The following is a 27,008-nucleotide window of genomic DNA, read 5'->3' as shown; positions in this document are numbered from 1 at the left end:
TGAAGCGTGGGTGAAGGAGTAAATGTGGTGGTAATATGTACATCTGCAGGTGATTTATGGGCATGGGCTGTGCTAATAAAGAAAGTGAAATTCAGAATGACACTGAGAGCATGGAAGGCAAACTGGATCCTGGAAGGATGTCAGTGACTGTGCAGCTTGCAAGAAAACAATCAAAATGAGGATCAACTTTCATCCTCTCTGGACACAAGTTGGCAAGTCTCTAAACACCTTACCATCCACTTCTTTTTGTTGATGGGATTTTTGGGTTTTATTTGCTGTGCTTTGCAGTTTTACAAATCCATATTCTTTGCCTGCACGTTGGTAACACATACATATGCTACTTACTCCCTCATGCGTTTCAACTTGGTCTCAGCCATTGTGCTGTTGAGAGCTCTGAATCCCTGGGGCACCCCTGGAGACACTCCGGTGACAGTCCTCGAGCCTACAAATCAATGCACAGACACACAACCTTATTCACCTTCATCCCCCCAGCTCTACTGTAGAATCAAGGGCAGACAGAAGGAGGAAGACTATTCCCGTTTCTCACAAGGCAGCGCCATATTAATTAAAGACTAATTAGATTATTAAATGTACATTAAGGGCAACTCTTTTCTGAGGGACAAGTAGGTTTATAGTTGAAAGGCACCAGAATTGTAAAAACAAGGAATAACACAGAGAATTACAACAGAAAGGACAATCACTTGAGGAAGTGCTGGCATGGATACATATTCAACAAAATTAAATTTTCTTAGACAATAAGCACTTTCTTCCATTGTTTTTTAACTTATCTTTAAGAGCAAGAATATTCTTCCTAACAGGCAAGTCTCTCCTTGTGCTTTATCATTACTGTAAATGGGAAGTATTTGTCTTAAAACATCAGTTTCTTCTTCATATAAAGGTACTCTTTTTATATATGAATATATATATATAAACATATCTGTATATGTAAATACATGTGTATGTGTAAGAAATATATATATGCATAAACACACCTGCCCACTCTTTCTGTTTGCAGGCCTTGTGAGCTGTTGCAATATTTCAGGACCTGGGGCTCACATACCACTGAGGCACTCATGCACAGGAACACAGAAGTGCTGAATCACAGAGGACTGTCAGGGTTATCAGCTCAAATATACTGCAATTTCGTGTAGTCATACCATAATACAAATCTATTTTCCTAAGAAATTTATGTACTTTTTCCCCTGACTGCTCCCATTGAAAGACAATTTCAAAGCCTCACTGGGAGTTAGTGGCTAAAGTCTCCCCTCTTATTTCCTGATAAAATTTCTTTATCGAGCAGTTCATGCTCATTTTCCTCCTGTGCCAGTCCTTTCCCTTGGCTTATGCAGTTATTTCCTCCCCTTTTGCATAGTCTTTTCATTTCTTTGTAACTGGAAAAAGAGATCCTATTTCAGCTTTCAATTTGTTAAGCGGGACAAAGCAGCTATTTTAGCTTCTTCTTGCAATTTGTTTGGCATTAGGATTTCACTTCCCAAAAGAGATGTATCAGGATGTAAATGTGTGGGCTGTGCCACACAGGACCCAAGTTCTGAACAGGCATGGGAAGGCATTGCATAGGATAGGAGCAAGCCAAAAAGTCAAACACGTTAACACAATGTCTTGTCTAAATGAACACACGCTCCCCTCCTACCAGGGGTTTTTAGCTTGGACTCAGCTGGGGTTTGGCTTAGTTTGGATTGCATTAACAGGGATCACATGCAGCCAGAGGCAGCTAGCAGCTCCCATCCCTCTACGAGCTGGTATAGACACCCCCAGAGAACACCAAATGCTTCCCTGGAATGTGTAATCATGGCTCTCCCAACAGTTAAGTTCCTATGCCTTACATGATTCTAGACCCTGATCACATCTACTTGTGTACTGAGATTAAAACTTTTCACTGTGAGTGATCCCACTGAATCACTCACAGTGAGTGTCTGCTGGATTCAGGAGCTTGGAAGCACAGAAGAAATGGATTCCTGCTTCTGTTAGCAGGATGGACAAACAATTGCACATTTAAAAACATTTTTCTAACTTACATTTACATCTAATGGCTAGGAGTTATCTGGTGCCTAAGTATTACCACTCAGGTATAGTTAATGTAGTTTAAAAGATGAGAAATGACAAGCCCAGTTCTTACTGGCAATCAATTATTTCACCCATTAATGCAAAAACATTTCCTGATCCTTTCCTGTAACAGTGCACATGCATATCTCCATATGTTTTCACATGCAGTCTGTAAGCATTCAACTCCTTCTCCAGCACTGGAAAATTCAGCTGCCCTCAGGCCAGCTCTGAAGAAACCTCTGGTGCTGTGCAAAGCAGTGCTCGTGACTTACTGGGCTGCACACTCCTCTCTCAGTTGGCACAGTGTTAAGGTCCAGATGTAGGACTTTGTGCTTTGAAACCAATTAAAAATGGATGCCCTGAACACCAGTGGCCTAAGGAAAATATAAACCTTGCAGTCTCTTAAGAAAGACTACACAGGCACCAGACAAATTCCAGCATTACTATTATAGGATATATCACTGCAGTAAGAGCTCAGCATATTCTTTCTGTTTAGTGAATTCAGTATGTTTATTACTACAACATTTCCTTCTCCTCTGTCATTTCATTATTAAAGACATCCTTCTTGTTTGTTCTGGTTTGTCTTTTTTTTTTTTTCTCCTCGGATTTATGGCTAAATAATTCATATTTTGTCTACTTTACACATTGGCAGTTGGCCAAGAAAAACATCATCTCTACATGCAAACTCTCTATCTTCCTCTCCATTTAATATGATTTTCTGGCTACTGCGAGGCAGCACACACTGAAGATTGTAGGATGTTGCAAAGGTGTGGTTAGTCATTAAAAAAATGAGTTCTCAGTGAAGACTGCTAAGAGCTTGATACATTGGTGCTACAGCATATCTCAACAAATTTTGCTGGCCTGATTCATAACCATACCAACCTCTATATCAAAGGTATTTTCTTAGAAGCAGTAACTTGATTAATAATATATTTTGCACCCAGCTTCAGGAAGTTTGTGTACCCACATATCAACACAGAACAAGGAACTGTGCTTCCTCAAAACGTTACCTGATAATTATTTGCATTTTTTATCCAATATATCATTCTTGATCCATTAAACAAAATCAAATGAAACAAGAACACTGACTTTGCAAAACCAGGTGTTGTGGTTTTCTAAATATATTTCAATGTCTCCAGTGTCTAACCCAGTATTTCAGAAACAACATAGGGCAAAGGACAAAAGATCTTTGTCCTCTCAGGTGATAGAGCACCATTTTGACATTTTCACTGAGAATCTGGTAGAGAAAGGAATTTAGTCACAGGTGTATTCATTATCTGGTAAGAGTTTTCATAAATTATGGTTCAAAGGCATTCCTACAAACATTTCTGCTAATGACCAAAGGATTGATGATACACATCTATTGCATCTCTTCATAAGCCATGATGTGTTGTGAAGCTCTTAAACTTCTGTTTGTATTTCAGATTTCTTTTCTTTAGTTTTCACAGCTACATATGAGATCCTACAATGCCTTTTTGTACAAGATAGAAAAGATTAGAATCAGATGTGTTTTCCAAATTCACAAACAATACAAAGTGACCCAACCGCCCCTAACCTTCTCCTCCTTAATGCCAAGCAAATTTAGTAAATTTTAAAATTAGTTTTTCAAACTCCCTTATCTTCTGCAGTTTTTTTCCTGGGATCTTCCCATTTTTTCAATTTATCAGCATGGACCTGTATAGCCAACAAAAGCAATTGTCTACCACAAAAGCCCTTGGAGTGATTCTGTGACCTCTTGAGGAGAAAGCTCAGTTACTTCCCAAGTCTTTTATAAACACTGAGGTTTATACTAAACAAATTCCACCTGTTGAAAAACAATGTATATTTATTGGATCCTTTTTAACACAGCCCTTACTGACATTACAAAAAAAAAAAAAAGTTCTAGTTTTTTTCTTCTTGGTTTTCTAACAAACACTTGAAATTACTCATAATTTTTTTTTTTTTTTTGCAACACTTTAACAATGAAAGATGCTTCAAAAAATTCTGTGCTGGCCAGATTCCTGCTTCTATTGCCATGAAATCCATACCGTTTCAGGAGCAGCCATTATAATTCTGTTGTAGCTCTGTGGCCCAATAATATGGTATTGCCACTGCTTGCATCAGGCCACACACTTGGAACTGAGTCTGCAAGGCTTCAGGTTTTGTCTGATCTTGCCTTGTCCTGACAGAAATTTTGATTTAATTGCCTAAGCTATAGCAGCAGTTCTTCTAATTACTATGTAGTGAGCTGTTTTGTTTATTTCCACTTATTCTTGTAATATATAACCTGCACTTTTAGACGTATAGTAATATTCTGTGTAGAAAGACATATTTATAACTAACTTAATTAATTTAGAGAAGTACAGGCCTGGTACAACAGCAGATGCCTTGAAAAGTGGGAACAAAGGATGAGGTGTAAAGGTCTACAGGCATGGGATGACAAGAAGAGACGCTCTGGCTATGCTGGAAATGCCATGGCTATAACCAATATGCTAGTGGTCAGTTAAAGAAATGCAGACCTGGAAGGGGACACAACTGGCTTTAGGGTGAAAAAGGCAGCAAGTACCTAACCTATGTAAAATGCACCATACACAGAAAAATTTTGATGTAACGGGAATTTGGAGCCCAGTGAAGAATATGCAAGGTATTAATGAACATTAGCAAACACATAAAAAAGACCCAGACTGCACATTTATAGCTTGATTCTGGAAGAACTTGAAATAATGACAATTCAAACTTTCTCAGTGACACTGGGCATACAAAAATAAAAGGAAGCCTGGAGATTTGTCTCTTACTATCATCACATGTATTTCTTTGGAGAAAATCATACCTAATTACTACCTTAGCTTAGAGAAAGGCTATAAGTTTCAGCACAGAGAATTTTGGTTGGAGATTTTTTGAATTATAAAAGCACAATTTAATTCTTTAATATTACAATTTTTTTAAATCTTGTCCCTAATACTGAATGAAAAATATTAAGATAAGGGAGTTTCTAATACTAAGATTGTTTTAAAAATACCACTGTTTGTCTTCAGCTAATATTCTTGTTTATTCTCAGAAGCCTTAAAGGCAATTCCTCAATGGCAATTCCTCTAATTTAATTAAATGACAGAATATTGAAGCACAGAGCAAAATTTTGTTCTTATTTCGACTTCTGCAAACCCATTGCAGACAGCAATGCTGCAAATGCATAAATGAGTGCACAATTTGGAGACAGGAGGTTTTCTGTAAGTGTGACGAGAAACTGGATGCAAATGTTTCTTCCTTCAGTCCTGAGGGTCTCCCTGACATGGGATCCAGAAGGTGACCAGTGGCTACAAGAATATGATGACCTTTCATCCTTCTTCTTTGGCTCTCTCTTCCCATTTCTTCCCAGGCTGTTACTTAAATTAAATGTTATCCAGACTTCGATCATATTTTTTAAAATTAAATATTTTAATTGATTTTTCTCTAATTGTTACCAGGACAAAAAAACCATAAAACAGCTTACACATCCTCAGATATTTTCCTCTGGAGAAAAAATGACAGTAGTTTTTAAAGAAGTTTTTTTAATAACATTCTATACTTTTGATTATCATGCTTTCTGGCTTTATTATTTTCAACAAAAGCACTTAACTACTCATGCCTTTTCTTCTGGCACAGTTATACTCCTCTGCAGTAGATTAAGGAAGTAATTTTCAAGGAGATCACATTTTTTTAGTTACTTTGTGGCAAAATGGAAATAGTTGGACAGTGATGCATACAAACTGCTAATAATTGCAGCTATCTAAAGAAGATATATCATCTTACCCAATGAGCTGCTATTTAGGACATTCTCCAAATACTCAACCATTGCCTCCACATCACTGTCCTGTGAATAATGGAATAATGGGATAGCATTAGTGTGAACATAAACTTAAATACAAACACTATGTCCCAGAGGTATGATCACACAAACATAGAGGATATCACACCAGTAAGTGTCAAGACTAGACTATAAAGAAATTGCATTACCCAGGACATTTTCTATGTTTCCTTCTCCTAAAACATCAAGCTCGGGGATGGTGCTATAACCAAATAACTATTTAAGTCAGATTCCTTGTAGAACAGAAGTGTTTAGAACAACTGTGCATGGAATTTAAAGGACATATATTTACTGTGGAGGGTGGTGTGCATGCAGTCTCTGAAAATATACCAGCATTTTATCATCAGTTAGTCCTGGAATATCTAAACCAATATTACATTGAAAAAAGCAACTATATACTTTTAAACTATGCCAGAATTTTTTATGCTTATGATAGCTGCCCACAGCAAATTAATACTTATCTTTCATGTAATTCCATCTATTTACACATTTAGTAAGAGCTAATTGAAAAATTTTTAATTAAGAAGAAATGTTAAAACATTTTTATATTTCAAGTGTTCTGCCACCAAACAGATGGCTAACAGTTTTGCCATGATATCTTTGATATGAAATGCTGTTTGTGTACACAGATGAAATTTAAAGTTCCGACCATTAAGTAATGATTGTTGTTCAGGAAGTATATCACAATTTTATGAAAGTCCAAGAAAATCTTGGACTCTGGGTGTGTAGAAGCTGCTGCCATATCCCATTTAACAACACAGCATTTCTCTGCTATTTAAAACTGACAGTCAACATTTTGACCTTGCTAAAAAATATGTCAGAAATATGTATTTTTAAAAAATAGTCAGCATTCTATGCCTTTAAGACTTAAAACAGTGGAATAAAAAGAAACAATATTAACCTCCACTTCTCAAATGGACAACCTGCTTCATATTCTTCTGTGATCTTACTCAAAATGCATTTTCTTAATTTTTGAAACTTAGGAACTGCCAGTACATCTAAACAGGACAGCAATAACTGTTGGCAATGACTTCCAGCTGGTTAGGGACCTTCCAGTGCAAGTGGGAGCTGTTATGGATATAAACTATCTGTTGTTTTTAATCTATAGTTATCTGAACAAAGCCATATGCTATGGGGCATAAATTAACAATTCTTCACCCCAAGTTGTTTCATGGGCTTATATTTGAAACAGGCTCTGCTACTTCAGCTGAGGTTTGCAAGCCAGGAATCAGTTTCTTGGTTGGCCATTACAGCAGCTAACCCACATGCTCATAGGTTTGAAGGACCCTTTTTGCTCTTTTGGAGCAGCCTGTGGGGTCCTGACTGGATGAAGTCAGGACAAGGGTTTCCAGTTCTGCAGCCAGGAAATGCATTCATTATGTTAATATGCACAGTACATACTGAATATTGAATTAAGACACATTTTGTATTACAGATATAATTTCTCTGTACTTCTAAAAAAAGAACCATTAGGACTCCATTAAAAAGTTACTCAATCTTTTTAATTCAAAACTGAAAAGTAATATTGACTTTCTGCTAATATTACTTTGTAATTATTTTTATTATCACTAACAGTTAACCACAAATCTACAGACAGGTAGACAAAACATAGTAAATAACCATATACAACACTATTGCTTTAACAAAACCTTTAAAAAAATTGGGATGGGATAAAGCCTGTAATTCCCAATCCTTTGACTTCTTACAACAGGACATCATATTTACTCCAATTATAACAACAAAGCTGGTTTCTTCTCGTTATGCTGTAAGGCAAAAGATATATTTTCACCTCTTTGATCACTCCTGTCTTTTCCCCACTTGGGTTTAGCACTGGAAGAGGATTTAGCTGTTTCATTTAATATGTCTCTTTAATCTTTCTCTTTTTATTTTTTTCAGAGAAAGCAAAGCCCTACGGAAATGTCAAGAGGCACTCCCATGCATAAGGGCCAGTGTGGGTGAATGCTTGCACATTTCAGATTCAGAACAAAAAATCCTATTTCTAACAGCCACAAGCCATTCCAAAACATGTGTTAGGAATCCAGTGGAGCATCTTTGGGTTCACAACACATAGACCACTCAGAGCTGCTGGAGCTATGATAATTTATGTCAGCTGATATTCTGTTTTAACAATCTCAGCAGCAACTTGGAATTTGAAAATAGGAAGCTACTGCATCACTGTAGTAGACTTTTTCATAATGAAGAGGGTAAATTTGTTATGGTCACTGAGCAAAAACCACTAAGAGCATGGTGATGAACTGCAGTAGAAAGCATCCACCAGCATCTCAGCTAAATCAAAGCCAATGGAAGCTTCATTACACACTAACTTTTCTATATGAAACCCCTGTTAAACACCACACATTAAAATGTTTCAAAAAACAGTTTGTCATTCTCTTTTATGATTTCCCCCTAATTAGAAACTGGTTCTCCTAGAGAAAAAACATGTGGAAAAGAGCCACTGGCTTGAAAAGGAGATCTGGAAAAGTAATTGGCAAATTGCTGCTTGAAATCTGTCATTGTGCATTTCTGCTCTGAAAGAAAGGAACAAAGGACACTAAACTCCACTGAACTGGAAAATGTATCTGAAATCAGATAGGCTGTACTGAAAGGTATCAACACGAGAAAAAAGCTGTCTCAGCTCCCACCCTAAACCTTTAAAATTAAAGTCTTTTAGTGACTAACTCTACCTTCCTAAGTGGTCTTACATCTCATGTGAGGCTACTTCTCAGTCTGTCCTGACATCTGTGGCAGCCTAATACAGTTTGAATAAACAACTTATATCCCTTTCTACATCTTGCACCTTATTATGTTGTTCATAAAGATGACTTTTCCGACCCCATGCTACTGCGTGAATATTGAAATTTTTTTTTAAATTCTTGTTTGAACTAATGGGGTCACCAGAGAGCACCAGCAGATGCAGCATTTCTGCACTCTCTGTGCAGAAGTAACTAACAAAGCAATCTTGGGATTAAAAATAAAAGAAATTTGCAGAAATTACCTTACAAGCCCTTGCTGTGTTGCAGTAGAATGATTTCTTTTTTAACACACACCTCCAAAAGCTTTGTTTAAGGTATCTTTGAAGAAAGTGTTTAAGAGTATGAATCCCACCATAGAAGTAGGAGGTTTGGTATTAAGTAAATGAGTGCAGAAGCAAACCTTGGCTATTCTGGTAGGATTTGAAGCTTATTATTAACACTGAGCATGATCCCACCTACCTCTGAGTGGGATTCATCTCACATAACCGTTGATACCCAAAGGAAGATGTTATGTGCATGTTAATAACTGCAAATCCCTTTATAATCACCAAAGAGGGACCTCTCTGCATATTCCATCCAACCTGCATTAGATGTTTACTCCCTAACAATTCTTGCTTACTTCCCCTCAAAGTAATGCCTTTCTGTTTGTTGAGTTCAGATACAGATGTTCAGATTTACACAGCTATGTTCAGTCTGCTCTCACCTTGCACTTACTGCAGATTTACTTGAGAAAGCTTAAATTGCCTATTTTCGCTTCCCAAGAAATAGAAAAGGTAATTGTGTCCATACCCAGAAACACACTTATTGAATATCTTAAGGTGCTGGGGTCAACATGAGAGAAGCACAGATAATTATCTTCTTTTACAGAGGAAGTCCCAAAAGGCAAATGGTCATGGGGGTGCATTCCAGTCAGTCTGTGCAGGCCTGTTCACAGAGGGTAGTTGCTCTACGTGCTGGTAAAGCAAAGCCTCAGGGCCACAGGGACTGGACAGAGATGAAGGGGTGCCAGTGGGATGGCTCTCCCAGCCCACCATGCTGGTTCTTATAATGGAATTTTTAGTCAGTCCAACATGAGGGACTGTTGCAGCTCACATCTGAATGCCAACACCTAATTCATTCTGCATTACTGAGAAATCTATTTTTGTCTTCTGCCCTTCATTAATTCTAAGCAGCTGTCTCTCTGTTTAAAAACACTTCTGATTGACACTTAATGATACCATCAATGAAAGATGAATGAAAATTTCAAAAGGCATTCTGAAAAAAAAAGAAAAATTGTCTCAGAGTTTGATGAAAATGAGCAGTAATTTAGTTTTCAAGAGTATCTTGTGCTAGACTTTCTGGCAATGGTTCTTTGCACGTCTATGTGTTGTGGGTAAGTATAAACCCAGAAAACTGAAAAAAAAGTATTGTCTAGGATAAGCCACTGTTTTACAATTGAATAACAATTTCTCTAGACCACTGCTGCACAAACTGCTCCTGAATTTTAAGGCAATCAGTGTGTTTAATTTGAAAGTTAAGAGGACATGTCTAGATTGAATGAAGTTGTTTCTGAGTAAACTTCAAGTTTTACTTGTGGGAAAATTTCAGGATGTCCTGCTACTGTGGTAATAGGGTTCTGATTTCTCACACTTTATTTTTGCCTTAAAAACCACATCTTGAAGAAGCTATTAATTCAAATTTTTCAAAAACAACAAGTTATTTATAATTTAGTGAAGAATATTAGTCTGCTTGACTGGTTCCCTGAAATGCAGAAGACATCACACCCTATTCTGCAAACTCTGCTCATGATCACAGAATAAAGTAACTGGCAGAACCAGTACTATTCAGAGGCACTGTAGGCCATGCCTGAAACTGGTGGGAGAAATTAAGAGTTCCTGAATGCCTTAGGAATATCCATTTTCAGAACTGCCTCAGGCACTTATGTTTATTGATTTCACTGAGACTTGATCACAGGAGACAAGATTCATCTCAGCTCATTCTGATCAGATCTAAATTAGGTGCCTTTTCCAATAATCTTCAACCTTCACACTGCAATCCCTGACTTTCTTGCAGCTGCCTTAACTGATACAGCTACTTTAAGCCTTGCAATAATAAGTTTTCTCTTCACTAACACTTTCTGTGAGGTGGGAAAGTCTACAGTTTTGCTGATCAAGTCTTGCAACTGTTTAGGCTCATCGTTCATCACACTGTCCTAGAAAATATGTCCAATATAGGCAGGAACTAGAGGCGACTATCTTTGCCTAGGAATTAGAGCTGGAACTTAGGTCTTATGCTTCAAGTATACTCTCAGCTTTAATTTAATTTAAATCACAACTAGCATTTGAGAGGATCCCACTTTGAGTGTTTTAGAGTCACAAGGATGTTTTCTGACAATGATCTACCTTAAGGCACTCATGGGAGTGTTATCTTTAATCTTGAAGGAATGCAAAAACCTTTCTCATCAATATCTTAAACTACACATATAATTAATCCTATTGATATGTACACACATTACTAACCAAAAAAAAAAAAATCAGCAATGTCAGTAGGACAAATTCTGGGAAGGAACTCGGTTTTCTCATGGAAAATGAGCGTCAAGTGTATACAGAGTCCTGAAAAGTCACATATACCTGGTGATTTGTCTTAGGGACTGCCCATGACAGTTCTGCATCTTCCTCCTCTTCACTGTCTTCTGAACAGGATTCAAACTCATCTTTATAATATTCTTCTGCAATTTCTGGGTCTTCAGGAATCTCTAAAGGCAGTTATGAGTTTAGAGCACAGAGAAAAAAAAGTACAATCTGAAAAAGATATAAATGAACTTTATAGCACCAATGTTATGTCAACAGTGATGCATTCTGTAATTGAAAGCAAAGGATAGGTACTCAGACTAAAATATTTGTCTTTAATGATATGTTAAGCAGTGTTAAAGCTGTCTCTGGCAAAGGGCAAATTCTTATAATGTGTGAATTAAAGAATTTAAAAGATCTATATTGATATTGCACTGAAATCTCTAAACTATGCAATAAATCAGGCTGGAAGTGACCCTACGGGAACATTTAGTCAAAGCAGAGCCAATATTGATTGAATCCAGCTTTTGTGAGCTGAAATTATAACTCAGTTTTATTTTCTCTAACACACATAACTTGTGGTGAATACAATTGCTAAGCTAAAATGGAAAATAATATGTATCAAGTACATGTTTAAAAGATATGAGAAATTAAATCTATATATTTTTCTGAACTTTCTTGAAGGAAAACCATAATAAAATAAAAGAAACTAGTATAAAGTCAAGCTATGCATACCTTGGTGTCATGCTTTCTCAATTTATTACTATTACAAGTTTTAGTAACAGCAGGGAGTGCAACATTAATATAGCCAATGAGCCCATGAAGTACAATAATTGGTATTAAAACTGAATACATTCATCACAGCTTGAAAGACACTTCAGCCACTCTGCACTGGGTGAAATCCTTTAGCATACCAGACTCTGTACGAAAGAACAGTTTGAAGTCTGATTGCATCTCCTTCAGGGGGAGATTACTACAAGAAATGTTAGTTGAAGACAAAAAATATTTAATGTTCAGCTGTCATAAATCATCACTGTCATTGTCATAATTTTAGCGAATGCTAATTTCAACCACTCTCCTCAATTAAGTCTGTCCCTTTAGAGAAACAAGAACTATCTTATATTTTACAGCATTGAAATAAATTAAATTCAAACCATATGACATAAAAATTACTAATATATTTATTAATTGTTTCACATAGATAAAGATCCAAAAGGATTCAAAGAGGGGAATGCAACTAAAATCCATTAACAGACGTGAGTTTGGGCAGGAGCAATAATTCTAATCTTTAAAGCGAAAGAAAGAAACTCAGGAAAAATAGCGTAGCTATCTTCAGCATTAGATAGCTAAGATCTCCTGTTGAGATATAAGGTCTACTATCTATTTTCTACAAAGTAATTTCAAAAATACTTTCTTTCTTTATAAACCTGATTTAGCTTCAAAATGCTGACACATTCTCACTCAGGTTTCTGTTTTAAGATATTAATGGAAGCTACATAAAAGCCCCATGCTCCACTGCCATAATTTCTAATCCTAATCCTTCCTGTTTCTATTTTTCACCTTTCTTAATCTGAAAAAACAAACAAACCAGCAAACAAACAATCAATATCTGAGTTTCCAGAAAAAGAACACCCCCAACCCAAAACCATTTTCTCACAAAGAAAGCATTTATTCAATTGTTTGAGTTCTACAAAGTGCCATTTGACAGAAAAGACCAGCACTTCATTAAAAAGGGAATCTTGAATATCATCCTTTCTACGTGGAAAGAACACTACAAAATTAAGATACATCTCCTATCCCATGTGAGGTGATCAATTTTTCTTTCTTGCAGAGAGGTTGTCATCCCAGTGATTAGGACAATTTTATTAGATTCATCTGCATTCTGTCTATGCACATTCAAATACATACAAAACAGCCCATTTACTATGTTGTAATATAAAATCAGACTATGCTGATGTTTTCTGAGTTATCTTATCCTCCCACATTCTGCATTTGCTTATTGCTGTACTAAAAAATGCAAGACTCCCCTTTCCAACCAAACAAGGTATCAAAATCAGTCTTTTTACTCATAATTGTAACTTTAAAATGTCTGACCTGGCTACTGTAAGCTCTATATTTTGTGAGCAGCCTATGACCATACAAAACTGGTGATGCTCCTGAACTATGCAGAGAGACTTGGCAGTGGCTGTATCCCACTTCCATGCCAACTTTTGCATCCTTGTTGGAATTATTTACCTCACCATTTGTGAAACTGGTTTCACAGCTGTTCATAGACACCCGGTTAATCCAAGCTTAGTAATACAATTTGAAATGCTAGTTCAGATGCTAGAGATGTTCCAGGGTATACAAGTTTACTGTCCCCCAATTCAGAAACCAATTCAAGTAGCATTTCTGAAAGATGACAGCATATCCAGTGCAGGGGAATTTGGCATTTACCTCATAAAATTTCTTCAAACTTTTTGGTTTTAAAACTAGCATCTTTAAAGAAGGAGCCTTCAAAGTATTTACACATTTATTTAAACTGTTTCCATATAACAATTCTTTGAGTCTTACCAAAGTAAAGCCAGCTCACAGTCCTCCGTGTATTACAAATGCACAAGACATCTCCAGTTCTCTGCAGAATCATCTGAGTACAGAGCAGCTTATTGAGCTGATACCCAGGATCAGATGAATTTCAAGAACAGATAAGGTGGATTTGGCACAGCAGATACCATAAATCTACATGTCAAGCTTTACTTATGCTGGCCTATTGAAGTCCAAGTGCAGATAGCTTGAGTGAGTTAGTGTTTTCAGCACAGGGGGAGTTCAGGCCCCATAAGCTTCCATTTCCATGTCTGCAGTCCTTCCTCTAGAATATTTGCTACCTGAGTTTTCCCATAATTCCATGTGATTTCACATACACCTCCAGTTTCCACAAACCAGGTGACAGAAGTCTGGTTACTGCTCCCATTCCTGAACATTACTAGTGAAGTTGCACACTTATTACTGTAAAACAGAAGAAAATTATTTGATTTGTGCTTTCAGATAAGTATTTTAATAAAAATGTTGGTCTTTGGGCTAGGCTATTTGACCTGTCCTTGACCATTGCAAAGCCCAGCATGGACTTCAGTGACAGGACCTTGACCCTGTCCTTTGTTCTGATAAATAAAATAGATATAAGCCTATTTGTGCCTGGGAGGTACTCAGGTAAAGAAGTGGTGCTCTTGAGGGCAATGCCAAGTCTATCCTGTTGAAAGAGGAAACAAAACTGCTGCTGAAGAACACAGGGACCCTGCCTCTGTTTTGACAGCTGGACTAGCATCCAGCTGACCATCTCTGATACAGCACACTTATATACTTATATTCTCTATAGGGAGTACAAGGAAGGGTCTGTACAGCTGCTTCTGCTCCCTCACACCCCCACATCTCTCAGCTCATCTCTGAAAGCACCTTGTGCTTTATCCAGCTGTGTGTATTGCACCAAGGCCAGTTACAATAGCTTTTATTTGCTTACAAAGCACGGAATTCAGAACAAACTCAGCTGTTGCTTTGGTATTGCTAGATGGTTTAGGCACAGTATTGAGATGCTTGATAGTTGCTATTAAACATTCAAAAGAAAACAAGCTTTGAATAAAAGCATTTCCCCTTAGATCTCTTTCTATACAGTAACATGATGCTAATAGTGGAATGAAGGGTAAAAACCCATTATCTAAAAATAAAATAATCATAAAAGCACCATTATTTCCTGAGAAGACAATCTAAACAGAAAACAGAGGAATGTGATACTTGTAATATTTTGCTTAAATCCACCAAGAGCTTGCTTCAGGTAGCAAGGTAACTCAGCAACAACAATTTTCTCCAAAGAGATGAAAATACTTTGATAAATATCTTTAATTTTCTTGTGCCTCAAACTCATACTTGCATTGATATAGTATTCCCACATTCCAGAGCATGCAGAAGACAATAATAAGGCTACTTTTATTAAAAGAAAAAAAAAAGTAAAAGAAAAACAGTAAAAGAAAAAAAGAATGGTGTAACATAAGTAAATTTTCATCATTTGTATTCACAGAAACAGAGTCACACTTGACTCTTAAGGACTATTGGACTATTGTACTTTTTTGATCCAAAGGCTTCATTGCATCTCTGGGAAAAGGCAGATTTTTTTCAGCTGCCACATTCCTACCTTAAGGGAAAAAATTGCTACAGTTTCATGTTGCTACACTGATAGGCTCGCATAGTACCACACACAGGAAAAGTGAGGAGCAATTCACTCAACTGCTTTGACACATATTCTCATGAGACATAACAGGCTCCTAAGATGGTGACATGAGCCAGGACACCAGAAAGTGGTGTTACTACATCTCTGCTCCCACAGACTGACATAGAGAACTCAGCAAATTGAGAGAGTTGGCCAGGACAAAGACTCATGCACTGGCCCCCTTGCAAGGCTGTGTATATGAGCCATGCTGGGCACTGAGGCAAAGCAGAGAAAATCATTCCTCTGCCCTCTGCTTGTCTGCTGTGCTGCACTGGGCTGCAAGACAGCCCACTGGCAGGACCCTGTCAGTAACACAGAGGTGCCCCTGATCCTTTCCTTTCTCTGGAAATGCATCAGCCAATGCCAGTTTGATCCCATATGAACAGGTGTTACTTACTGGAGTAGATGCCACCGTGGCACCCAGGCTGGGCACAGCGCTGGGTGCAAGAAGGGGCTGTGACAGCAGGATCCCTTCAGCCCTGAGGAGGGAAGGCAAAGGGACAGCCTTGCTGCTCTCTATGACTATCCGATCAGAGGATAAAGGAAGATGAAGCAAGTCTCTTTGCAGAGGTGCATGGTGATAGGACAAGAGACAACAAACATCTGGAACAGCCTAAATTCCAATTTGACATTATTAAAAAAAAAAAAAAAGAAAAGGTAAAAGAGCGTGATCAAATACTGGAACAGGGCTTAAAGAAGCTGCAAGCTCAATAAACCCTTGGAGGTACACTGCCTGATAGCGTAGGGTTAAAATGTTTCTAAAATCATGGGCATTGTATACAATAGATTCAGGGGGTGGAAAGAAAGGTTGGGTCTGGTAGGCCTGGGAAAGGGAACTAGGCTCTGGGAACGAATTAGATCAGGTGAAACTGCACCTGTGTAATCATCATATGATAACTGATACGATTGTTAAATGTAATGATTGTTTGTAGCTGAATGTAATTATTGTTTAATTGTAATAAGAATCATGAGAAAGGCTGTTGTTGTAACAAGAATCATGAGAAAGGATGTTTGGGGGACCTGATGAAAATTACAAAAATTCATGCTTAGATAAGATCAATGTATACAATAGAACAATATGGGTTTAATAATTAATATATAGTTATATAATGAAAAGGGTATAAAAACATGTTCATCTGGAATCCATGTTGGAGTCAGATTTGGGTTTGTACCCTTGATATCCAGAGCTCTTCAACAAAAGCACCTGCAGATAATCATCCTGTGATTATGTGTTTCAGTGCTAACATTCTGACTTGCCTCATCTGAAAAGAATGGCTTTGAGCAGGGAATAGGACTAGGCTGCCAGAGGTTCCTTCTAACCTAAATTATTTTATAATGCTGTAGCTATTTGATTCGTCAAAAACAGCTCAAAATCAACCCAGACCTATTTGTGTGTGTGCACATATTTAGCATGCACACTAAACAAGCTAAGCAGAAACTTAGGAGCTGGCAAGAGGAGCTGGTGCACAGGGCTGGGCAGCTGTCTTCAGAACTGTACATCAGTTATCACAGAGGGAGAAAACAGAAAGGGATTTCTGCTTTCAAGGAAGAAAGCATAAAGAGCTCAAGCACTGTCAGTAGGAGAGAAGTTTGAAACACAGAGATATGTTTCCCTGAGCTACAACACCCTGAATGAGAAATTCTACCACAGAGATCAAAGGCTCTGTGACCCTCTGTAGCTCAGGACAATACTCATATGATTAGAAAAATAAAACAACTCCTTTAATATAATCTCAGATCACTCAGATTGGTTTGGGTTATTTTGTTCTGTTGTGCTTTGTTGTTTTGTTTTTTTTTTCCTGTGCAAGACAAAACCCCTAAACTTTAAAAGTTTCAGTCAAAGAGAATCACCATCCTTTGGTCAGGTATGCATATATATATATATATATATAAGCATTTTCAAGCTCTGAAGCTTCATTGCTCAGAAAGACAGTGGAAACTTTTGTACAGGACTTCTGTACTCATCAAAGTTCTGTACAATCTTTCTGGATAAGAAAAAAAAGGACTATGAAGTTGTTAAATTAATCATCTTCTAACATGGCCATGTCATACTTAGACATAAAGTGAGTTCTAAATGAGAATTAGTAATATAACCAAATTTAAACATTAATAGTTTATAATTGTCCTCTTTGCATTTCAAAAGAAGTAAAAGGCTTCAATTATTTTATGGGTGTCACTGAGTGAAGAACTATCTATTGAGAAATGGCTAGAAAAAGAAATACAGAGGGTATAAATCAGAGTGGCCTTATAGAAATCATCTACTACTTGATGTTAGAAAGAAAGTAGCAAGTTCTAAATTGTTCATCCAAGGAAAAATACCTTTTTTAACCAAATTAAATTTCCAAAAGAAATATTTTATTTGAAGGACACCTTTTTTTTCCCCTAAACATTCCACCACCTGGTATTTTATCAGTAAGCACAAAGCATAAGAGGAAAAAAGAAGTTCTTAAAAGGAGGGGTTAACAAAAATGAATAGCAAGAAGGAAGACTTTAATCACATTTCCCCTAGTTTTCTGAATAATAATAATGATTTCCTAGCTGTCACATATACAGAAATGGGAGCTCTGGTAGGCAGTGACAATGAAGATGAAGCCATGCTGCCTTTCAAGCATGGTTTAAAGTTCAGAAAATCTAAAAATCTTCCAAATGTTCAGAAATCTTTTTAGTAATGATGGCTGAATAAAGAGAAAGAACAACATAGTGATTTAGTCAATAACAGGAAGCATTTGGTGAGTTTTGGAAGCCATTTCATTTATGCGTAAGCATCCTTATTATTGTAAAAGCTGCCCTGCTATTTGCACTGCTTCTAGCAGAAACAGACCAAGAGATGTAAATTAAAGGAAAAGTGACCTAATGACATCAACTTAAAATTATCTTACTCCCTAAGTTATTTTAAACTTTTTTTTTTATCAGTCAAAGCATACTTTCCAATAAAAACTCAGATTTCCTCCTGAATCTGAGGCAGATATTGACCTTCTGACACTTTCCCTTTCAGTCTGACAACAGTGTTGGGAAGGAAAAAGTCCACATGTTAGCACAAAATCTGCCCCTTAAGAGACTTGGTTCTTTCTCCTTGAGATTTGGTTCAAGAATGATATTTTAAAGACTTGATCTGGGGGCATTTTCACAAACAAAAGTTACAGAAAGAGAAGAAAACAAATGGGAATGGCTCATATCCAAACTTGGTGCAAGCAGTTCTGCACATGAGTCTGGATGTAGCAAAAATGCAAAATGCATTTAATTTGGATATAAGCAATAATGTAAGTTATATGATGAACAAGTAAGAAAAACAAAACAACCAAACAAAAAGGTATTGAGCCCTTAAACACTTAAAAGAAATTCACTTGAGAAAGCACGTATTTACAAGATCACAGGGGAACACTTAGTTCTGTGAAGCAGAAAATACAGCAGGAGAATTCAACTCTGATATTCATTGCTGTCATCTTCTCATTCCCTTCACCTTGCTGTCTGGCAGTCACATGCACTGAAAGCCAAACTGCTAGAATTTGCAAACCAATTCAGCATTTACAGCTTCTTTCAGGGCAAATTCTCCCTCACTTGGAATTGGCTCTAGCTTCTTGCATCATCATATAACTTGTCTCAGCTCCTCAAAAATGCTCTCTACATAAGTAAGCCATAAAACTTCAACTGGAGCTGGACTGGGAATCCTAACAAAGTTTTTTCCAACACCATCTCCGTCCTGTTCACTGATGCTTTGTTTGCAAGCAAAAGCCTGGTGCATCTTTATTTACATCGTGTCTAATGTACCATGTAAAGCCATGTTGCTCTGCATGTAGGACAACTTGGAACAGATACTAGCATCTTTCTAAGGAAGTTTTAAACACTGATATTATCTGGAAGTACCTGCTACAGAATCCAGTATATAGTATTTTTTTGACTTACACAGTCTCAGTGCCTTTGCTTCTAATTCCTTCCTAAATTCACAGAGTGTTTCATAAATGTTCTTTAGCAAAATGCTTTGGAAGGAGTGAAGAGAATTCCTGTGCTGTTTTTAAAGAAATTTGGCCAGCATCATTTTAACTGTAGTCATTTACCAAGGTGAATTTTGAAGTAGACTCTCTTAATCAATGCCAAACTAAACCAATATGAAAAATAGATTAGGAAAAAAGAAGGAATTATAAAGTAATATAATTTGCTCTCCCCACACTTTGGAAATATTTGTGTTTTTTATATAACTGCTGTGTAAAGACTTCATACTGCAGGCTTTCCTCTGTGAATCTGCAAGAACAAGACTTCTTGTAAGAAGTAAGCTATAATTTTTTGTGAAGATATGAAAAGATTTTAGTAGCTAGGCATGTTGAAGAGTACATAGATATAGAAAAGGTTTCCTGAGGAGCTTATGGCTAGAGTTCAACTCCTGCTCTCCAAAGACAATACTTCAAGGGAAGAACTCCTTAAATAAGAACAAAAATGCTTTAGTCAGTTATTAAAAAAAAAAAAAAAACAAATTCCAATTTCTGGCTAAAACTTGCAAACTTAACGAACTTCATGAAATCTTGATTTTGCTAGAATAAATCAGGTTTATGGTTCCTTTAATTGAATCTGGGACGAGTTGGGCTCAGTGTGAAACCAAGCAGTGAAAACAAGAGACAGATGAGGAGGTCAGAGGAGCACGCTACGCCCTCAGATCCTGCGAGAGTCTCAGGAGTTTGTCACCCCATGTTCCAAGGACAAGTGTGGGACTGGTAACTGCAAATGCCAGAATTAAACCAGCGAGTTTCTCTCCACAAGCATCCTACACTATCCTTGCAGCAAGTAAGGGAATACGCCTTATGATCCTAGAAGTAGGGTAACCATGAGAAAGAGGACACCAGTGGCTAACCAAAGCAGAACTCAGAGCAATGCTGCCCTCTTAACTGACACAAGATTTCCTGGTTACAAAGGATAATGTAACAAGAATAATGCAGAAAGGTGCTTAATACCACTTACTGTAAGTACTGTTCTCCTTTATTTTGACTTGCCAGACTGAAAAACAAGACAAGACTTGATTTTCCTTAAAGCCTTTGAGCAGTATGATCACTTGTATGGTCATCTTTTAGAGTATTACTCAGTTACCCATGAGTATGAAATAAGTACAATTTTGCAGGCATCAAAACAAAGGGGTGTGTGCACAGTTGCTGGAAGATTTTCTCAGAAATATTACAGGTTTTTAACCTCCCAAAATTTACAGTACTACCTTGAAAATCCTTCAACACAGCTCATGAAAATAACAGGCTAGAAAAAAAGCACAGCATTTTAAGATGAGTGAACATTTCCTATTTGAGGGCCAGCTGAACTTTGCCCACTTGAAAGTCAAGGCATTATATCCATAACTTAAAACTAGCCATGGAGATATAGGAATAACGTATACAATTACTGTAACATACTTAGCTATTTTGAAACCATAATGAAATCAGGGGATTGCCAGGTGTAATGTATTGCAAGATATTAAGCTAAGGAATTTAACAAATGATTACCTTTGCAGTATACAGAAATAAGAAGCAATATAATACAGATCAGAGAGATCATATAATATATCCCTTTATTCATATGGCTTTAATTTGCTACATTATTTTTCTGTACAAAGAATTTAAATACCACAAGTATTTAACTGGAGCTCTTCTCCTCTTTTAACTTGACCCCTTCCCACACAAAAATATGTCTATTAACTGCAGTAGCAGTTTATGTAGAGCTGGGAATCTTACAAAAATGGCAACAGAGGCCCCAGCTGGCAATATAAAAATGCAGGATAGAAGATTTTGTTAGTGTCTTTTATGCCCAGTGTTATTTTGCTTTGGCTTTCTTTCATTCCAGGCAATGAAGTGGTACAATGAGGAAAAGCCCTTAAAAATACAGATACATGTATAATTTCTTGAATACCTTTTTTAAAAATAAATCTTCTCCACCCTTGTTTACCATGTCTCATCAGCTGTGAAATTGATACGAATATAAAGTGGAAATTTTAGCCACAAATGCCAGTGCATGGCTTTAACTCTTCATGCCTCTTAGAGTGTGGCTTGTTGAATTTAACACTCCTTATGGTGCCTGTAAAAGGTCTGGGCCTTTGGTAGTGAAGATAGCTTTGTATTGTTTATCTTTCAAATGTAAACACTGATCCAAACCAGAATGATCAACAATGACAGTAAGGAAATGGTAGATTTGTTGCATCCGTAATTGCACTGAACTATCTAGAAGCACTTTTAGATACAGCTTATGATTTTGTAGCAAATTTCAAGGCAAGTTCCACTGTAGAAATTGAATCAGAAACCCTGAACCTTTAGCTATTACTGTTGTATAACAGGATTATGCCTTGCTCTTCATGCTAGTTTCAGCTGCAAAGATTGAGCTCCTCTACCTAGAGGATTTTCTAAGAAAATTCCACACTTCTTTGCTACAGAGGTCGGTACAATGCATGGTCTGATACAGATTTCTCTGGATTCTTTACATTAAGTGCCTATAAGCAGTGTTTCCTAATTTATTCAATATCTCTGCAAACTTAGGCAAGTCAAAAGGAATCTACTTGTCCAAAGAATTGAGAGGAACTATGCTGTAAAATCTGGCTTCATTAGAAGGCATTGCAACCAAGGTGAAACTACCTGCACTCAAACAATTAATGTGATCTGCCATTATCTAGCCCAGTGTGTAGTAGCACACACAAAAAAGCTGAGTTGGTCTATCAGTAGAAAATCTAGGGCAAAGATGACTTTCTGCATCCCAAAACTTCAATATCAAGTTCTCTGGAAAAGGGGGTATCTGCTTCTCTGGTTATTCTTTTTGAATAAGAAAAGTGGGTGACAAGCTCAATCAGGTGAATTAGAAGACGAATTATAACACTGTATTAGGAAGCAATGCATTGCTTTTGTAATGGCTCCAGTAGCTTTTTAGAAGGAGGTCACATCATTAAACATGTTATGAACCTGCCCAGCTGGAACTGCCCTGCTCTAACTGGAAGAGAAAGACACTGACCATATTCATCCATAACAACCAGGCCGGGCTGTAGGTCATGGATGGTCCTATTATCTTGTTGACAATTTTTTGCTTGTGTTTTATAAAATGGATTGTTTTATTCCAGCTGCAGTAATTACCATTAATGGAAATGAGCAGTTTAATATGCAGAGTTCTTTTTCACAGCTTTGTTGGGTTTTTTTCTATTAGATGAACTGACCTCTGGTTGCCAGCACTACAATACAATTTGCCTCGCTGGTATTTTCACAAACCCACTGCTGAAAGATAAGTACATGCACTGAAAATGCAGTAATCTCCAGCAAAATGTACATTGGCCTATCTGTCCTAATCCAAATAGAGATAGCTTCTATAAAAAGTTGGTCAAGAGATAGGAGAGTTGTGTGTGGGTGTGGGTAGGTGTGTGATGTTAAGCACTTTATTGCTAGGTGCCTTTTCTTTTTGATGATAATAAGAGAAGATGAATAATTTATTTTGTAGGTAAACCTCAGCAAGAACAAGAAATATATGACATTTATCCTGACACATTTTGCATTGCTCATTCCTGCATCATTGCCATGACTTCCAAAACATACTTTTGAACATTCAGAAATAATTGATCAATAAAATGAACTGGAGAAATGAAGTAGAAAACAAAAAAAAAAAAACCTCTGAATAAAAATATAAAGGAAATTCAATTATTAATAATTAGCTATTCCTAATACTAATCATTAGCTATTTCATTTTATGCTGCTTGTTGAAAACAAATAAAGTGTACAGATCTATACATATATATATGTATATGTTCAGCACACAAATATTTGAATTTAACGCTGGCAGTGGCTTAGTGTTTCTGTGTACTATCTCTATACAAATCTTATTTCAGTTCTTTTGACTCTCGCTTGTACTTGGAGAAACTAAAGATGGAAGAGATGCAAAGATATCTAGAGTAACCCAAAATTGTTCCTAGTAGTACAATATATTCTTAACTGCTCTGTATGCCATAGAGTTAAATTATTTGTATGATGACAATTCCTTAAATTCCTGGACAGATAAGACAGAGATATCAACATTTTTCAACTAATATTAAACACAACTATAAAATATCTTTCCATAAATATCTCATTAGCAAAATATAATTCATGTTTTGTTTCCAATTAACCAGTGTAAAAACTTATTGCAGATTAAAGCTATTACATAAAAGACTTGCAAATGAGCAAAAATACTTTTCATTTTCTTCTATTTTCAAAGGTTTAGTATTCTAAGAAACATGTTAATGGTCTAACTAGCTGAAGTATACAGTAAGAACATTTACTGTTCCAATGACACAATCAACATATTTCTTACTTACTTAATATAGCTAATAATACTACTTAATATATTTAATATGGTTAGTAATAAGTAATACTTACTTAATATAGTTAGTAATCATAGAAGTAATTTTTTCTAGTTCTTTCTTAGCCACTCCATTGTCTGTCATTTTACACATAAAGAGAATATTTGTTTACTTTAGATAGTATGATTAAAGATGCAAAACTGTTCAGAAACTTATTATAGCAACATCAGAGAAATAGAAATTTAAAGCGCATTTTTAAAACTTCACTATTGCAAATAATGTTACCCCACACACCTCTCTGAAAATCTGCAGTGTGGAAAAAAGTAATAGCCATACCAAAAGTATCCTTTGTTCTAGTATGTATGTCAGCTGGAGAGACCAAGTCCCAGAACCAGGATAATATAAGAACAAACACTACATCACCCTAAGAAGTGGAATAATGGAAAATGAGGAAACTCAAAGAACAGAGTTAAGAGTTCAAAACTTAGGGCTTTAAAGCAAAAATAATCCGTTATGAATTCTGAGGTAAGAGCTAGGAAGCATCTTAAGGAAAGAATAAGGATGGAAGGTCCAGGTATGCTAAAAGTGACCTGTGTTAAAACATATGAACAATATAGAAGTTTATAGAGGTTTATACACAGGAGGAGAGAAGTATTTAAGATGCTAGGCAATAAGGCAATGCATCTTAAAAATGCTAAAAAAACCAGTATTTATATTCCCTGAAGCACTTCTCCTTAGGAATAAGAATCATATTATTTATTTAAGTTCTTAAGAACTTGTATCAGCTGTAAACAGTCTTGAGGAAGCTTTTCTGTAGTTCAGTGAGTTCATCCACATCAAAACCACAGGGTCCACTCATATCTTTCATATTCCAGAAAATAAATGTGCTTGAACAGTAACAAATTGGTGAACTATAGGTGATTTCAAAGAACTCTTTCAAATGTCTCTCAAGTGCACAAGGCTACTAGTTAGAATAAAAAATGTTCAGAATGTCATTGCTGATTACATAAAACAAACATGGAGTGAAGCATAAACTTCCCAGGCGAGTCTACAGCAGTTGAATGCTTTTGGCATTGCTAAAACTTACCTACTGTGAAGTCCAAAACCCCAAACTGCCATAGTGGGTTTTATTTATCTAACTACACTGCCTTGTTTTGCCCAACTTCCAGTTAAGTGCAGCTACCACTACTAAATCTGACTCAAGATGCCACAGTATTCGAAACTACTTACTAAAGCTAAACCTTAAGATTTGTGTTTGACACCTTCCACATTGACATACAACTGTGATTCACAATGGTTTAGATTATTTTCACTGAAAGAGGAGTGCAAGGTATTTTATTCTCTCTTCCTTTCCTTCATCCATTAATAGCTTGATCTTTCAGTATTCCAAACCCTGCTATTCTCTTCATCTCATGCTGCAAATTTTAGAAGGACAGCAGGCTGTGAGCCACAGATACTCTGACCTTTCCTCCATACCTTCTGGGTCTGGGTTACTCTCCCTAGCTGTTCCTCACCAGCTTTACTTGAGCGGATTTTTATAGGTCTGCCCTGATAATTTAAAACTTGCTCCTGCCTTTTCTCTCCTTCCTAAACAGCTTTTAGTTATTAGTTGTAACTGCTTGTTAGTCTGGTTTTCACATGCTTACTTCTTCTGTTAACATAGTAACGGTCGGCAAGATTAATTAACATGAAAGAGAACTCGCTAAAACAACTTTATAGACTTGGTTATAGTTTTTTTTTTCTTTTATTATTGTATAGCCATTGAACAAGAACAAAATTATGTTGGAAAATCAGTAGCTGGAACAGTTTCTACATTTTCAAATACAAAGGTGCAATTAATAACTTAATAATTAGACATGTAGGATATGCATGGTTGCACTGAAATGCTTAAAGAAAAGAAGAGCATGAATACTGAATAGACTAAGAACCAGCTGTGACATCAGCTTCAGGAACAACAAGGTATTCACAAAGCGAAGAAGAGAAACCATGTAATTTCTCTTGCCTATGCATAACTCCTTTTTATCATGAACTTACCACTCCTCCATCAGAGACTCTGGCACAAGCAATTAAACATGCATTCAGTTTTGTACAATGGACTAAGCCAGCTTTTGCATCACAGATATAAATGCATCTCATTCCTGTCATTATAGTTTAACAGCTTAATGACCTCTAAAGGCAGAAACATACATTTCTTTCCTTCCAACCACGTTGTTCTGTTTCTATTTAGGAGTCTTTGTATGCTTCTCCCAGTCCACCTCTCACCCACGTTTACTGCTTTCTGTCAGTCCTCCCTTTGCACGTTTCCCCACCCTCCCCGCAGGATGTATTTCTAGCAGCTGAGTTCTCTCCTACACAGGTCATCTCTCCTCACACTGCGAAACAGCAAGCCAACCACAGACACAAATGAGGGTACACTGAAAGAAAAATGCACCATTTCCTATTAAAAAAAGCCAAAACACCTCCACCACAAGCAAACTGATTCTGATGCCTTTAATTTAATGACCTATACTTTCACAGATGTACATAAACCAACACTAAAAGGTTATTAGAGAAAAGTAGTCTTCCTACTTTAAAGTATATTGATGCATATTTGCAAGATTTTAATCTGATTAAAAATCTTTCACCATAATAGTGCTCACACAATGATTTTTAAATATTTAAGAGTAAGACACTCCTCCAGAACACTGTAGACAAAAATCATATAAATACGGTCTTAAACAGTCTCCTCATTAAACACAAGATTTCCACAGTCTGACCCTTTTCAAAAAGCTTGACTATTTCTTTACCTATTACAGAAAAATACATGTTATATAGTACTTCATATTCTTTAGACAATAGCTAAGTATTTGTGGACAATATAGATAAGCAGAGTTTAAAGAGTTTCCATCTGCTTCTCTCATTGTTAAAGAAAAAGAAAATGGCATTGAAGTGTACCAAACGTGCAAACACTTTGAATTCTTGTACTCCCTCTTTCCCTGGAGAGGAAAGTTAGGAAATGCTTTTCTAATGCCAGACATTTCATATGTGGAAAGTTTAAGCTATTTCCTTCTAACTCAGCATATCCTTTGGAGGAAATACATTCACCTCCATCTCTGCTCACAAGTCACTCAAACTTTGGGAACACAGATCTCCTGCCACATAACCTTGCTATACATCTGCTGTACATACATTCACCCAGATTACTTTCCTTCTCTCTTCACCATTTTTTGACAACTTTACAAATCTGACCACTTTTTAAACTGCAGTTTCCCCACCACATATGAACTACAAGGGACTAATCTTTTTTGATAGGAATTGTCATTTT

At 36.6% G+C, this 27,008-nt stretch overlaps 1 protein-coding gene across 1 annotated transcript in view; it reads right to left on the bottom strand.

The window, feature by feature from the left end:
• NEK11 (NIMA related kinase 11) overlaps window positions 1-27,008 on the bottom strand; it is a 76,950-nt gene that overhangs the window by 12,581 nt on the left and 37,361 nt on the right. The window contains exons 12-14 of the mRNA XM_062496724.1: window positions 11,250-11,374; window positions 5,833-5,893; window positions 346-442 (exon numbers count right to left, since the gene is read on the bottom strand). Of these exons, the coding sequence (XP_062352708.1) occupies window positions 346-442; window positions 5,833-5,893; window positions 11,250-11,374 (283 nt within the window). The remainder of the gene's footprint in view (window positions 1-345; window positions 443-5,832; window positions 5,894-11,249; window positions 11,375-27,008) is intronic.

This window comes from Cinclus cinclus, chromosome 1, assembly GCF_963662255.1.
Source record: "Cinclus cinclus chromosome 1, bCinCin1.1, whole genome shotgun sequence".
Lineage (NCBI taxonomy): Eukaryota > Metazoa > Chordata > Aves > Passeriformes > Cinclidae > Cinclus > Cinclus cinclus.
The sequence above is the reverse complement of the archived record's forward strand: the minus strand, read 5'-3'. Positions and strand labels throughout refer to the sequence as shown.